General features: G+C 31.8%; 1 protein-coding gene across 15 annotated transcripts in view; it reads left to right on the top strand.

Moving 5' to 3' along the window:
* The window catches only part of LOC145252455 (lethal(2) giant larvae protein homolog 1-like), a 167,944-nt gene that overhangs the window by 79,516 nt on the left and 71,078 nt on the right, over positions 1 to 17,350 (top strand). For all 15 annotated transcript variants that reach the window (XM_080111865.1, XM_080111871.1, XM_080111870.1 and 12 more), the window contains exons 4-10: positions 483 to 564; positions 3,914 to 4,026; positions 8,238 to 8,384; positions 10,460 to 10,535; positions 10,653 to 10,863; positions 15,233 to 15,284; positions 16,317 to 16,489. In XM_080111865.1, coding sequence (XP_079967991.1) covers positions 483 to 564; positions 3,914 to 4,026; positions 8,238 to 8,384; positions 10,460 to 10,535; positions 10,653 to 10,863; positions 15,233 to 15,284; positions 16,317 to 16,489 — 854 coding nt within the window. The remainder of the gene's footprint in view (positions 1 to 482; positions 565 to 3,913; positions 4,027 to 8,237; positions 8,385 to 10,459; positions 10,536 to 10,652; positions 10,864 to 15,232; positions 15,285 to 16,316; positions 16,490 to 17,350) is intronic.

Genomic DNA, 17,350 nt, shown 5'->3' with positions numbered 1-17,350 from the left:
ACTAGTAGAGATGAAATGGTATCACAAGTCTTTTTTTTTTTTTTTTTTTTTTTTTTTTTTTTTTTTTTACAGTAGAAGGGGGGGAGCATTGAAAATTAATGTACCTATAAAAGTTGGTCCTTATTACATGTGATATCACCCCTGCACACATGAGGAAACATTGAATAACCCTGCTTGTGTGAGTGTGCATAAATTTTTGAAAGTTTCAGGCAAGATGATTAGGGCAACGACAACAGCATTGTTTTGACTCTCGAGTGTGTCCCCCGTCGATACTTTGTATGAAAACAATATTTTGTTGTCATAGCCCTAATAATGATATGGGGATAAACAGAAACTATTTATTGTAGAGTTTTCATTTTCCTAGGTAAGTTGCCATACAAGTTTTGAAATGAACTTTTTTGGCAATTTTTATTTTTTAACCTGTCATTTTGCAATTTTTTTACCTGTCTTTTGGAAAATCTTTTCCTTAACGATTTCTTTAGTTATGGAGCACCAGGTGTGGAATTTGTCGGCCAGCATGCAAATGATGTTTCCATTAACCAGCTTTTCTTTCTTCAGGAACAGGTTAGTCATTCTTTTCTGTACTCTGTGTGTGTGTGTGCGTGCTTGCTTGGTGACTCCAACAATTAGGCTTTATGAGCTGAAGCAGACGTTGCTTGACCACCAAGTTAATGTATTTCAAACTATTAATGAATTCCTAAACATTGTTCTTTTTTTTATGCCAAGTTAAACTCCCATTAAATCTCTTGTGCTTATTTAAGCATTAATATTACTTGTTATTGGCAAAAAATACCAACTTTTGTTCAATTATGTGTATAATTGTCTATCAGCACCTAATTTTATCTATTCACTTAAACTTGTGTAAAGTTTAACCCAAGTCTTATGGCTACATTACGACTCCACGAAAGATCGTGCTGTCTACTGTATCAATTTTGTGAACTTGTGTTGCGAAAGAACGGTTCACCAAGTATCCAAAGGAGTGATTTTCTATATGTACATGCATAGAAAAGAAAAATGGTAGAAACCCATAACGCTGTCGTTACGTCTTAAAATTGGAAAATAATTGCTTGTTTATTGAAATGCGCCGAGTGCTACCATTTTATAACCCTAACCATGCCAAAAACGAGACGAGTTAAAAACAAATATTCATATTTATCCACACTTTATCAAAGAAATTGGTATGATTTCAACATTTTTTTCCCCCTTAAAATATTTTTTATTTTTAATTAGTGTTGATATTATGAATTGGATAAAATTTTAAGTTTCTTGACATTTGCAAAGTTGCTTTTGTTTATTCTACAAGCTTGCATCGATCTACATTGTGCGTGTATTAACTTTTAAACAATTTAATGATTTTGATTTAAAATGTTCTCTGGCTTTTGAGCTAAGATGAAAGTGTAGTAACTGTTCGTACCTCCCTTTTCAATGTGACAATTAGTATATTTCTTTAATCTTTTGGAAAGTCAAGGATGGGTTTATTACTAATCACCTGGGGAAACCCTCATTCAAAAGAGTATGGGGGATGCAGATGAATCTGACAAGTTCTCCGTATTGGGGAGCTGAGTATGTTGTGATTTGCATATAAATAAATTTGAGCTTAAAGCAAGGATTAAATTGTATCTGTTCTGTCCTCAGGAGAAATCTTAAACTAAGGTTTTTTTTTTGGGGGGGGGGGGCAATTCAGTGTGCTTTTTGGAGAGTTTCCCATATTAAACAAAAAAAAAACAAACTTGCATCTGATGTTACTCTCATTATGAGGCATGTGGATATGAACCTCAAATCAAACGCATCTAGTGGTGTTCATGTTTTGCTGTTGACACCTGATGCACCATTGTGTATGCATTTCAGACTTGCATTCACATCTGCTCTATCGCTATAAATTATTTTTTGTGGGTGTCGACTGAAAGGTTTTCCATATTTTTTTCATGTAGTCATAATACGGTTCCAATATGATTTTCGCAAACCACTTGTACATTAATTTTTCCAGTAAAATAAAATCTTTAAATTACATTTGGATCACTTCAAAAAAAAAAAAAAAACCCTGAAGTAAAAGCGGCTTGCAACAAGCGTTGTGTACTTGTATTTGCATTGTGATATTTCGTTATCATAAAAAAAAAACTAATTTTTATGATCATCTGTGTGAAGTTAATTATTTCTCAATTAAATTAAAAAATATCAAAACAATTTGCAAGAATAAAATGGCAGAATTAAATTACTATATAACAAAAAAGAATTTATTTATGCATCTCGGCAGTTTTTTTTTTTTTTTTTTTTTTTCAGACTAATATTCCATTGTCTGTTTACGTTTCAACTCTGGTTTTAAGTCAAACATTGATTTGTACATCCATCCATAAAGTTGATTTGAAATGTTGATTTGTCATTGATAACTTTGGTCATTCATTTTTTGTGTGTACTTAGCAAGAAAATAATGTAATTAGATTTAATTTGGGAAAATTTTTTTATCCAACTAGAATAATTTCCCAAAGAAACTCAGGAAGTAACTTTAAGCAGTGATAGTTATCGCTCTTGGTGCCCCTCCTTCTCGTCCATGCAAGATGGCCGGGATGCAATTGATCACATTAAAATTTTTTTTTTCTCTGTAAAAAAAAAGAAAAAAAATACTTGATCAAAATAAGTGAATATTTTATGAGAACAATTCCATGACGTGTACGTACAATATATATATATATATTTTTTTTTTCAATATTTTCCTTTTTTAATGTCTTGATTAAACTGATTAATGTCTTGATTAAACTAAACAAGTATTAAAAATTGTTATAATTGAAAATGGTAACGCCTTGCACTCTATGGATCTTGGGTATTAGTAAATATTTTTTTTTGGGGGGGGGGTCAAAGTTAAACTTTTTTTCCTAGTGTTTTGGAAAAAAGGACACCCATACTTTTACAAATCAAACCAGTTTGTGATCACCTAAAATTATTTTCTTGTCCTTTTTAATGTAAGTTTTGAACTATTAAGAAACATATATTTTTTTTTTTTTATAAGTAAATCAAATGTTTTTGTCTTCATAAAACTGGAGAGGTTTTCAAGGTTATAACCAGACAATTTTTTGATAAAAAAAATAATTTACAATGACTAAACCTAAAAAGGATTGATGTTCCATCAGACAGAAACAAATAAACTAAATATTAGAAAATTCTTTCTTTTTTTCTTTGACAAAGATTACCCATCCCTTTGGTGAAACGCCTACTCTTACAGGAAATAGATAAGAGCAAACCTATTGGCACTAATATCTATAAACATAGTTGTGGCAATTGATGTTTGTTTCATCTGGTTATTTAATGTTAAATTTAGTCCTTTTTTTTTTTTCTTTCCTTTTTTTTTTTTTCTTTTTTACATGTAAAACCAAAGTTTAATGAGTTTTATGCATTTACTTTATACTGTATACTAGTTGACTTTACAAGCTCCCTATTGCATCGCAAAGTTTGATACTTGAAACCAAAATTAGAAAAAACATTCAATCATATGATTAATCATTAACACTTTTGTCATTTTAATACAAATGTATCTGTTTTAAATAAGTCCGTAATGAAATTCACTTGAACAATGTCTGTTTCCAATTTAATCATTGTATAAATAGCCCATTAAGTTTGGTATATTTTTTAAATATAGTTTTCTAATTTTTGACTCAAATAGAAATCTTCGTATCCATTTTTTTTGGTTTGTTAATGGAAGGAGTGTATCAATTCAATCTTTTACGAATTCCAATCTCTGGTCCCCCCTCGCCAATCTTTCACGAAAAACACCCGTCTAGCCGAATCCACTGTTTTTTTTGTAAATAGTAATTTATTTTAAAGGTATTTTTTTAGATAAAAGAAAAGAGTAACGCATTAATTCCTTATCTGGATAATTTCCAGAAACTAAAACTTAAAATCTTTTTTTTTTTCTTTATAGAGCCGTCTCATCACTTTGTGCAGTGACAATTCCCTGCATTTATGGGAGACAAGCGAGAAGAAAGATGGCAATGCTGTTTTGGAAGAAATCAAGGAGTTTAATATGGAGATTAAGTAAGTACCTCTGAAAATCTGTTAGAGCTGAGAAATGATGTTGCAGCTTAGAAGTGCATTTGTAGGTGAAATACAAATGCACCTTGGAGTTTTTATTTTTTTCAACTTCTCTAAAAATTTTCCGAAAAATGTTTTGTATATAGTAACAGTTCTTTATAAAATAAAATGTGACGCAAGGTCAAAATTGGATGGGGTGAGTTCAGCTTTTGGTCTATGCTTTAAAATAGTTTGTCACAAAAATACCATTTACTCTATGGTTAAAACCTACTCAACATTATCCCCAATGGTTTGAAGTTTTTTTTATTTACAAAAAATATATGCCCAAATGCATCGTTTGGAGATGCTGAAGGATATTTTGTGGAATTCAACAAAGCAAAGAAACTTCTTCTTCCACTCAAACAAAAGGTGGAAGGCGTCAAAGGTAAATTCCAGATAACTTATTTTGTATTCCAACCTTGGCAGGGGATGGGTTCATCATTCTTCTCTTGCTTTCTTGTTTATTGCTTTTTAGTTTTTTGTTCTGTCAGCCAGAAGTGCATGAGCTCAAATAAAGCTTGTATATATGTGTTGTTCAATTGGTGACTAGTATTATTAAAATACAAACAGGATCCAAGATCAGCTTAGGGTTATTGTCAATATGTCTACAGATAATAGAGGCTGTAATTGCTTGAACACTATAATTTGTTTAACAGAGAGTGGGTGTGTTGGAAATAGTTTGATTCCGGCGATGATGTATGGAAGCTTGAGATGGTTAACCTAGAAGGGAAATGTTAATGGCAAGTTCAAATGACTGCACCTGATAATCCGATCTGAAACTCGTTTATAGAATAAATTGGCACGAATATTCGGTGTGTGTGTGTTTGTCCATCCATCCGTAAATCAATTTCCAACTAAGAGAATTGAAATCCAAGATGGTCCATATATTGAGTTCAGAAAAACATTTGCAAAACATTATCCAACACTATTTTAATCTTTTAATCTCTTTTGTTAAATGAACAAGGGGACCTTCTCCTCCTTCTCCTCTTTTATTTGAACTTAATTCCGAAACCTGTTCTGGTGCAGTTATTCGCCTTCTGTGAATTAAGCTGGCTTATTCCTCTTGGAGAAAGTTTCTAAAGAATATTAAATTCACACGCAGTCACCAGTCATGCATATTCTAGTCAGGAGAGATCATTTTCAGAACATCTGTTCTTGCAGATAGGTGTCGCCGTACTTCCAGCACCTGGCTCAATGTGCTTATGCAGTATAAAGATGTTAAAATGTTTGTTATCAAATTTCTGCATAAAAATTATGAGTTTTATTAAACTGTTCAGAAATGCGCAAAAAACTGGAACTGAATTTGACTAAAACAAAATATTTTTATCTTTTGCTTGAGTTGGTGCTTAATAAGTAGCTAAATAAAGTATCTATTATATTATGTATCTGGGGCTTGTACCAGACTTGAAATTTTGTTGTGAGGACTAAGACTAGGAATGATTCAATTGTTGAATTTTATCATTTTCTTTTAGTATGTACCGAATTACCTCCCTTAGCATTCTGCATATTTTATACAAATAATTTCAAGATGCGAGATGCATATTAGAGCTAATACACATAACATAAGAATACATTTATTCCCCCCCCCCCATCTACTTCATGCACTTTACAGTATGAAAGATTTGTTTTTGATTTTTAACTTTAAAAATTTCACTGATTTAAAATAGAACCATTTCATAGACAAAATAAAAAATATATCAACTTTAATATGTAAAAAAAAATATCAACTTGTATCTTTTCGGGAAATTAAATGATTTGTAGAGTTTTATGCCATAAATAAAATCTATCATAAATATTCATATTTTTCAAACAGAAAGGTGTTATTGTATAGCTTACGTTTAAACTGGTTTAAATTTGTAAATTTTTTTTTTTTTTTTTTTTTTCCTCGTGAGAAAAAAAAAAGCATTTGTTTATTCTGTTTTTGCATAATTTTTGCTTTGTGACACCCCTATCTCTCCCCAAGTATTTTTCCAATATTAAGAGTGTATGATTCGAATACGAAAGGTCTTCTATGTAGTCATGGCAGTGTTACTTAGTCATTAAAACGTTTCTCTTGCTGACATTCAATAGATTGGATGGTTGTAATGTAGTTTTTCTTTACCTTATATACGTGCAACAAAAGAAAAACACCAAGACTTTTTGCATCGTCGCATTTTTTGACGGTTTTTTTCTCTTTAACATGTTACATGACCTTCCTCTATCTAGATTGGCAAAGAAAGATGGAACTTTGAAAACTGCGTTCAAGCGCAGTCAGCTCTGTTTTTTTTTTTTTTTTTTTTTTACATGGGGATCACCACTTATCAAGGCCCGTAAGCCACTCGGGGATAAGGGTTATTTTGTGTACAATAATCAATGGGATAATATCGTAGTAATAGTTGGTATTGGAGATTTGATAAAGTGTCTTACTTAAGGGGGCGATTAATCAGGAATTTGTTTATGTTGGACTTGAAGACGTCCAAGTTGTAGTCAGGTAGGAAACAGGCAAACAGAAGAGAATTCCACACGCATCTCTTCTCAGAAAAAAAGCTATGTTCATGGAATCTACGTTTTGATTTAGGCACAGATAAAGAGTGGGGGAAATTACTGACAGTGGTTTTAGCTTGACGGGTGTTTATCATTGACCAAAAGAGACATCTTTGTTACGTCTCTTCAGATTTCCACTCCACAAAATAATATCCCAACCATATAATCCTAACATATCTGTAATTTGATTGGCTCCATCCTTTCTGCTTTATACCCTCTCTGTCACAGACGTGATGGTGCAAGTCTTGGTCTTTTTTATAAATATTAGTCGTATTCAGAATTGTCTGATCTATTCCCTGCTTCCTTTGTTCCAGCTCATTTGAGTCGTTGGTCTAGTGGTCTTCCATCAGTTAACTGTTTTGATACCTCATTGTAATACAGCTTCCTATTCCAGTAGCTTCTTTTCAAGAACTGCAGGCTTGTGGAACTCTTTCTGCTGATTGTTTTCTCCAACCTAGGTCTTTTCAAGACTAAGGCCAATAGGCATCTTCTGTCTTTGCGATAATTTTGTTCTTGTTGGCTCCTTATAGCAAGTGGATTCATGCGTTTCGCAACGTCTCTTCCGTGGGAGAGAGGTTGCAGGAAGAGAAAAGGGCATCCCCCACTAAGCTACGAAGTTTATTTTGAACTCTGTCAAGGCAGCTCCTGCTCAGATGTGGCAACAGTACTCCATCTTTGGATGTACTTGGCTTTTATATAGGTAGAGAATTGCATCAGCAGTGAGATATCTACTGGAGTGGTAGAAGGATCCCACCATTTTTCCAGCGACCTTGGCAACAGATTTGATGTACGTGTTCCATTTCAGATCAGGAGTAAAGGTCAAGCTCAGAAGCTTCTCAAAACATGGAGCCTCCCCAAGACGAGCACCATTCATTTCAGTTGATGCCAGACAGGGATCTGAGCGTTGATGATGTAAAGATAGAAGCTTGATGTTAGATGCATTAAAAGTGACCAGCAACCTCTTCCCCCATTGTACCACGTGCTCAAGATCAGAAGAGATTCAGAGAAGTTGGTCATTTACGGCCTTTGATATGTTGCCATAGATGGTCGTGTCAGCAGCATAGATGTCAACGAATGATGTATGTGTTTTGGGAGATCATTGATGTAGATCAAGAAGAAAGTTGGGCCCAGGATGGATCCCTGAGAGACTCCAGCATTAATACTGTGCTTCTACGTGCTAATATTCTTGCTTCCTTTGTTTCAGCTCGTTTAACTCGTTGATCTAGTGGTCTTCCATCAGTTCGCTGTTTTGATACCTAATTTTAACACAGCTTCCTATTCCAATAACTTCTTTCCAAGAACTGTAGGCTTGTGAAACTCCTTTCTCCAATTTATAACCTATGCCTTTTCAACACTAAAGTCAATACGCGTCTCCTGTCTTTGTGATAATCATCTTTCACTCTTGTTAGCTCCTTACATCAAGTGGCTTCATGCATTGTCTGGAGTGATTTCCATATAACAAAAAAAAAACACTTTTAATAGAATTTTCCATTCTCTGCATAATTCTAACCTTGTGTGAAAAAATTCTGATTTTTAACCTTTTAAACCCATGAAAAATATTTTTACAATGATTGGAAATTATTGATATTTGTTAAATTTTCAATATTGGTTTAATCTTGTTTCTTTTTTTTTTTTTTCTCTTTTCGTGTCAGCAAAATGAAGACCATTTCCGCATGTTGTCTCAGTCCAAATAATGACAAGCTGCTGTTGGGCACTGAAGGGGGTAACCTTCACTTGTTGGATATCAAGTCTTTCACCCTGATGGAACAAATCATCTACCAGGATGTTGTCATGCAAAAGTACGTATATCCGATATTTCCAAATCCTTCAACTCTTTCGACGTTTCACACACGTACCACGTAGCAGAGATTTTGTGAAAGTACAAAATCTTATTTTTATTTTGATAGTTAGGTATGCCTATTAGTGATGGGACGATTCCAATATGCTTCCACGATTTTGATTCTTTGAAAACCTCTAAATATTGAATTATAATCTTTTTTTTGTTAAGATTACCGTAAAAGCGTATGTAATATATGCATATATTTTCTTAACTCTAACAAATAACACTTATGAGGATGCTCTATAGATTTTAGTTTCAATAGTTTAAAATCAATAGATATTTATTACTTTCCGGCAGTGGAAAATTGTTTTAAATAAAAAAAAATTAAAAAAATTATGAAAAATTAAAAAAAAATCGTTTGTTTTGGCATCAGAAAATATGTGCCCTTTTTTTTTTTTTTTTTTTTTTTTTTTTTTTTTTTTAATAAAAAAAAAAAAAATTTTCATTTAAAAATTCAAATATTTCAGATTTGCATTAAATTTAGTGCATATTCATTAGACAACAATTTCAATTTAAGTTTAAGCATTTATTTACTGCAATCAAAATTGTAAGGCTTAGTAGCAATCTATTATTTTCCTTGTAAAAACACAAAAGTGCTGCAAAATTGTTCTGTTTAATAAAAAGCCTGTTTTTCAGAAACTTAAGTTAATTTCAGATTTTGGAATAGTAAATCTTGACAGCAGTGCACTTGATTTAACCCTAACCCTAACCCCAGAAGTTGTTAGTTAAAAGTGCAGAATAGTTAACAATTATTAACCACAATCAATATATTAGAAAGAGTTTGTGAATATAAATTTAACATTTTAATCTTATTGTTGGTGCAATAAATGGCTCTATTTCATTGATATTGACCTGTTTTTGTGTATTACATCGGCTTTTTATTGACTTTAATGTTGTCTAACATTTTTTTGCTTGAGAAGCCACTTCAGGATAAGAATTACGTGTTGTGTACTTGGTGAGACATGATCAGTTATAAGTGGAATTTTTTGTGTTTTTGTTTTGCAATTTTTTTTATTCCAGTTTATTTTATTTTTTTTTGATTTGATGAGGAACATATATGAACATTTTTTTTAGTTTGAAGCAAAAAAGATTGAGAAAAAAAAAATAGTATAATTAAACAGAAAAATTCTAAAATCATTTTTAAAACAAAATTTAATACTAAAGTTTTTTTTTTTTTTTAAATAAATGAAAACCATATACATTTCTGTCAACGCCAACCTTTTTACAGTGAGTTATAGACATTTTTTTTTTAATTTGTTTTTTAAATGTTGAGTTATAGTGACAAATTGCCAGTGATTGCCAATCTCTCTTAGTGGTGATGGTTATTAATGTCTTTTTTCTGTGTACAGACCATGTTAGTACAGGTGTAAGGTTTTTATTGAAAAGCACTGTCGAATTGAAAATATAAACTTTTCAAACCAAATTTGATGCGAGAGAAGAATTCGATACTTGCGCATATTGGTTATTTTGAGCAATTCTGTTTTCATTTTTGAAGAGTTTTTTAGAACAGGGGAAGACAAATCAAAGTTTATCTGAAAATGTCAGTTTTGCATAACTTTTTATTAAAAATGAAATAAATGCACTAAAATTATACAATGACACAAAACATTATCTGAACATTTATTGAATTAAAATAAAATTTTTAAAAATTCTAAAAGTGCTTTTATTATGAAAGTTTAAATTTTGTAAATAAAAAAAAGTTTGTTTTTTGAAACTTCACACTTTCCAATAATTCAAAACTATAACTTAAGTCCTTTTCATATCTTTCATTTATTTCAGAATTTTCTTAGTTTTATTTTAATTCAATGAATGTTCAGATAATTAATGTTTATTGTATTACTTTAGTGTATTTTGTTTTTAACTAAACGTTATGCAAAACGTTGACGTTTTCTGATAAGGTCCTCTTTGTCTGAAATAACCAAAATGCCTAGGTGTCAAGAATTCTGTTTGCATAAATGAAAAAATGCTTAAATACATGTAATTCATATGATTTGTAAATGTAAAAATTAAAAAAAAAATTGATTCTATTTTCAGTGTACAAGAAGAAGACTTTAAAGTGAATCCAGGTGCCGTAGAGTCCATTGCGGTGCATCCCACAAACCCAGACAAGGTATTTTGACCTTTTTTGCCTCAGTGTATTCTCTTCCCTCTCTCTTTCTCTACCGTTTTTGCCATTTTTCAAATCTTTGTCTTCCTATCACTGTTTTCCTTCTCTGCTTCTTTTTAGTTTTTGATTGGCTACAACCGTGGCTTGATTGTAATGTGGGATAACAAGGCCAATGATGTTGACCACACCTACAATGCAATCCAACAGCTGGAGTCATTAGCCTGGCGCCGGGATGGCAATGAGTTCATCAGTGCACATACGGATGGTAGTTATGTTGTCTGGAGTGTATCCGATTCTTCTGCTCCGAAAGAAGCAGCCACAACTCCTTATGGTAAGTGCCACAATAGTCACTTTGGTAAATATTTGTAAGCTGACCCAACCATAAATTTTTTTTTTTTTTTATAAATGTTGATCGCAAAATGTTTATATGCACAATAATATGCCTAAATTTTTAGAATTTTTGCTTACAGTAGATAAAGTACTTGGTATAATTCAGTTGTGACACTCTTCTGGAGGTTGATGGTTCAATCCTCAGTGTGGGCAACACTAAAAATACAATTGCTAATTACTTCAGACTTTTATCAAGTTATGGTTGATGAAACGAGGTCATACTACTCGCAGATTAAATAAAATAGGTAAAGTTTGAAAATTCTTGCAAGTTCCAGAGTTCGACAAAGATTAAAAAATTTGAAAAGATACAACTAAAGGTTGGAGATTACATTGCCGAAAATGTTGTAAAAACATTGCCGAAAATGTTGTAAAAATATTGCCGAAAATGTTGTAAAAATAATGCCCAAGATGAAAATAGTAGTCGGAAGAATTCAAATATGAATAAAAATTTTCACAGTAATAAACTCGTATGAATAAAACTTTTAGGGTTATCCAGCTTTGTCGAGATGTTATACTCAAGCTGAGTTAATCAATGTTTGCTTCTCCAAGTTTTTTTTTTTTTTTTTTTTTTTTTTTTAGACTTCAATAAGACTAAATTCATGCAAAAAAAATGTGAAGATTGACTTCTATTGAAACAAAATCTGTTTGAATTGTTCGAATTACCTGTAATTTGTAATTAACTGAAGAATAGAAAGTAACTCTTGCTTCCTTTATTTTGTCCTTTAGTCCTTGCATTCCATGAATGTTTTATTTTTTTTACTAAGGGGGAAGAATTCCTGTTTTCCATGTTGGTATCTGTCCATGTAACGTTTATTGTGGGCTAGTTTTTGTAAGCTCCTTACATCAAATGGCTTTATGTCTTGTCTGGAGTGATTAACAAAAAGATAAACCTTAAACAAATTGCACTCTAGGTTAATTATGTATTTTGATTGTCCTTTTGCTATTCATTCAACAACTTGAGAATAAGCGTTATTGAGATAGATTGCCAACTGTATGAAGAATATGAGAGATGGACTCTCGTGTGTGTGTGTGTGTCTCTCTCTCTCTCCCTAATCAAAATTAAAAAAAAAAAAAAAAATTAGACTCTCCCATCGATTTTGAAGTTGTTTGGAAATCCACACATGATTTGTTTATAGTGGTGAAGGCTTTGTTGAATCAAACACACTTTTTGCTATTACTGCTAACCTTTGTCAGTGCAAATGATTGCCACAAGACAGATTATAAAGTAGACTACAGATCTTTACATCAGTTTCCTTCTCCTAGATGCAGGTCTTGAGAACCTGTGTCAACATGATCTTATATATATATATATATATATAATGAAGATATGTTTTTCTCTGTGACGAAAGCGTTTAAGTGCAAATTCAAAATGTACGTTTTAGTAAGCCAATTCAACACAGATTTTTTTTTTTTTTTTTTTTTTTTAATAAACAAACATTTATCTTATAACTTTTCACGTGCAACCACAGGGATCTTCCAGCCTGGACATTTAAAAAAATTACCATTGATAACACCGAAGGGTCTTGTCTTAGTGGCATTATACCACGAGAGGGGGGGGGGAATAATGAACAAAAAGCTCTGTCTATCCTGATAAAGATGTGATTATGTCAAAGTTTGATTTATAAACAAATTTTTTTTTGGGGGGGGGGGGGTTAAATCTGTGTTAAATTGGCTTACTAAACTTGCATATCTGTGTGTGTGTGTTTTTCATTCTGCAAAAAATCTCTTAACAGATATATCAACAGTTTATGAATTTTTGAATGAAATCAAACTGGTGGTTGTGACCAACGCCTCACTAGTATGTCTAATTTAGTATACAAATAATATTAGTGACATCCAAAAAAAACCATCTCGTTGTTAACACAAGAAAAATTAGTCTTGTTGAATTCATGGGTATGTAGCACAACGGATAAAGGTGTGAAGTAATAGTTCTAAGTGATGGTCTTTTAGAAATTGAAGGTTCAATTCTCACTATAGCCAATATTAAGAATAAGAATACAGACTGCCATTTATGAAGCCAACCAAATAGAAATAATTTCAACACGTAATTAAATCAATTGAATTATATATATATATATATAATTACTAAATAAACAAACAATAGATATCTAATAATCTTAGATACAAATAAAATTGATCGTACATAGAATAAAATAAAGTAGATAAATAAAACAAAAAAAACAAGTATAAAAAAAAAGTAAAGGAATCTAAGTTAGAACAACTGTGATAAAACAAGAAAGCAATTTAGACTAAAATTCAAGATAAATGTTTATCAACACATAAAACAAATTTTTTATATCTTTCGCCAGATGACACGCTATACCTGTAAGAACGCAATACATGTAAAATGTTAATATAAAATTAATGTCTCCTCGTGTGCTCTGGTCGTAAAATATGCTTAAATATGATATTTTAATTTGTCCAGATTTTGTATATTATTATAATCGTGATTTCGAAAATAAAAAAACGTATTTGGGCGCCATCAGCTGATGTTACCATTGTACCGATGTGACACGCATATAAACTGATTAAAAATTAAAAATAAACTAAGATGAATGTACAAAATGTATAACGATTTTTTTCAATTTTGACCCCTTAAAAACTATTTTAACTGGTTAAAGCCCCATAAAAGAACAATACTTAAAAAAATCCAGTCATTTGAAACCTCCTAGCACTGCTCTGCGACTTTCAGTTTCGGAAGAGACAGAGTTTGAAAATATATTTTTTTAGTATTAGTTGAATATTTTAAATCAAAACAACCATCTACAACAAATTTATATATAATTAATCTTATTTCTTAAAAAATGGCTTCAGAATTCTTCATATATTAAAGAATTTATTTTTAAAGTTTGTATGATGTATGAACGCATGACTGAATAAGTCATTTCAAAAATCACAAATTGATCAAGTTTTATTTTTAACTAAGAAAATTAAATTTTATGAGTAAGCAAAAAGAACTCTTGCATTGCCATCTTGAAGAAACAAGGGAAGATAACTCCACAATTCAAACTTATAAGATCAACTTTGTGATGCCTATGATTTCCTATTAATCATTTACAATCGTCTGAAAATATTTTTCTTTATAAAAATAAAACTACTTAATTTGTGTGATTTTTTTTTTTTTTATGAACTTTTGTTCCATCACGAGTATATGCATCATGAAAATTTTTCTGTATTTGTTTTTTGATATTGAGGGAATTTTGGACAACTAAAAATTTTGGTTCAATTAAAAGAATTATTGAATATGTTTTGAATTTTTTCCAAGCCTTCCACCAGAACATTATTTAAATTCAGCTAGTTATTACATTTTTTTTAATTTGCAAAGATCTTGAAATTTAGATATAATTCTCTTAAAAATCAATAAATAAAAACTAACCTGCAACAAATATATTGAATTAATGTTTGTTTAGAGACATCTTGGATGATCAGCAATGAACCAACTATTCTTAAAGGAGTTAATGCCTAGGAGGAGGCACCTCTTAGAACTGAGCTGAACCCTAACCTCGTTCGAACAAGTCAACTGCTAGATTATCAAAATGATAACAGGCCGTCTTATCTTATGTGTCTAGACCTTACGGGCTTTTTGAATACAAGTAAAACTTTTTATACTGGATTCACCACTTATCTTCGAGTAGCCTCCGGGCCTTGATAAGGGTTAATGAGTGTACAGTAGTCAATGGTACAATGTCGTAGTTATCGTTAGTAGTGGAAATTTGGTAAATTTGATTACTTAAGGGGATGGTTCATCAAGAACTTGTTCACATTGGACTTGAAGACGACCGTATTGTAGTCAGTTGGAAAGCAGGCAAATGGAACAGTTCCACAGGCGTGCAATTCTAAGAAAGCTTTGTTCATGGAATCTACTTTTAGGTTTGGGGAAAATTATTGATAGTGGTTTCAGCTAGACAAGTGTTTTTCATGAAGGTCAAGCAAGGAGAGAATCATAGATTGGATCTCAGACGAGCACTTGCCATAAAAATAATGATAAAGCAGACAGGCTTGCAATGTCTCTTCTGTGAGAAAGAGAACAAGGAAGAAAAAAGTGCATCACAGATGGGTTAGGGTTACATGTTTTCATACTATCATATCTGGAGAGCGATGTACAACTGTACGAAAAAAAACAAAGAAAAAAAGAGCAACGTTATTGTAGTCTCCTAAAGGACTCACTAATTGATGAAAGGTATTTTGCTTGATTTTGAAACTAATGAACTTTCATAAAATTTTGGTGAATAAGATTTTTTTTTTTTTTTTTTTAAACTTGAAAGAAATTTTATATTTTTATTTATTTTTTTATTTTTTTTATTTCTCAGGACCTTTTCCTTGCAAAGCCATCAACAAGATCCAGTGGAAAACATCAAAAACGTAAGTTTCAACCAGCATCCTTCATCGATCTCATATGTTATGTTTTCTCAAAGTTAAAATGAGCATTTTACTTATCAGTAAAAAATACATTTTTTAGAGGATTCACCACTGTCAAGGCTAAAAGCAACTCTAGAATATGGGTTAATGATGATGCATATTATGAGAGGATTGAAAATGAAATGAACATAATTTGATTATGAGGACAGTTTATGGCAGTTTATTTGTTGCCATTTGATTTGAAGATTATGTTGTAGACTCCAGAGAAGCAGGTCCCTGATAATGTGTTCCATAGTTCATAGGTGGGAGAAACTGCTCATGGAAATTCTATTTGTTGTTGCGCTCACAAAAAAGACAAAGTTCTTTGCAGTTGGGGTAGAGAAGTCATTGTCTTTGAGGTACAATAAATCAAAACTCAGGAAAGCATCTTCCATGGAAATAATGATAAAGACTAGCTTCATCTGTTCTATATGAAAGAGAAATTAAAGAACAGATCCTTCTCCACTCAATATTTATTTCGTTCGCACGCAAGATGTGATACAAGAGTCACAAAATAGGATTGAAGAGTGTCCTAGAGAAAGAGCACTTTCTGAAAAAAAGTTTGGGCAGTCTCTCTACATTCCCTGGTAGGGGCGCCCCAGATGATTATCAATAAACTAACCTCTTAAAGGGAGAAGGCATGTCTTGGGAGGGTGGACTGCACTGATTCAAATCCATACCTTTACCATCAGGTGACCAACTCCACTCTATTACAAAGTTGATTTTTTTTACTGACTTCCTGATTTTTTTCAAAATTCCACACGAATTGAATAAAATGTATTTCAGATTTTTGCAGTTATTATTTATAGCATACTTTTTATTTTCACTAATTTTTTGTATGTGCATGTTTTTTAATTTTCTTGCCTTGATTGGAACTCTCCTGTAATGTGAGGTGTGATCATTTATCAAGTGAAGAAGTCTGACTCTTGTTTTTTTTTTTTGTTTTTTTTTTGTGCTACCCTCAATTGAACCTCTTTATTTTTAATTTCTTATCAGGGCCCCATTTTACATATTTTCGGGTGGCATGCCTCGTGCAAGCTACGGTGAGAAACACACTGTAACAGTGATGCAAGAAGACAATCAAGTCGTGTTTGACTTCACATCCAAAGTCATTGATTTTGTCACAGTCACCAGAGCTGACGAGGATGATTCAGAGAATGACCGCCAAGGTTTGCACATTTTTCAGTTTTCTTTTTTTCCTCCGAATAACAAAATAAGTCCTTCAAAGATGTGGGTTCTTGTCCAGAAACCCCCCCCCCTTACATTAAAAAACAAAAAGAAAAATTTGTATGATGTACATACCAAAGACAAAATTAAAATAGCATATTCCAAAAATCATATAAATTAAATCAAGTAATTTTATTTTTATAAAAAAGTCTTTAAGTGATTAATTGGAATTCATAGGCATTACAACATCAGTCACACAAGTTTTAAATTATTACCCTTTTTTGAGATTTTTCAAAATAGCAAGCAAGGTAGTACTCCTCTGGTATTTGTGAGATATATATATATATATATATATATATATATATATATATATATACCTATTATAATAAAATCATATTGTGTTTGTTCATAATGTCATGACGTTATAGCTGATGACATATATTGTTTCAACCTGGCAATGTTGGGTAAAAATAGCTGCTAAGGGGTCAACATTGTGAAAAATTGAAACTGACAAATGTAAATCGACTTAACATGTTATTTCTACACATGTGCAAATATACATTTAATTTTGTATTTTCTTGGTGCCCATACTGAGGATTGAACATTCAACCTTCAGGAGAATGTCACTTTCCATTTTTCCTGACTGATGGAATGAAAGCATGCTACCCCCGTGAAGTAAAAGGGTTCCATTCAAAATTTCATGCAGAGACCCGTGTTCGACACAATACACCTGAAAAAGGTTTGATGGTTACATCGACATAAAAGTTGTGAAAATCACACTGCAGATGAGAACAGTCGTCCGATGAATCCTAATAATACGAATAACCAATCCTCATCTCAAAAATGCAGAAATGTCATGCATT

Source organism: Euprymna scolopes, chromosome 29 (genome assembly GCF_053919585.1).
Source record: "Euprymna scolopes isolate OS-2025 chromosome 29, ASM5391958v1, whole genome shotgun sequence".
NCBI lineage: Eukaryota > Metazoa > Mollusca > Cephalopoda > Sepiida > Sepiolidae > Euprymna > Euprymna scolopes.
The sequence above is the reverse complement of the archived record's forward strand: the minus strand, read 5'-3'. Positions and strand labels throughout refer to the sequence as shown.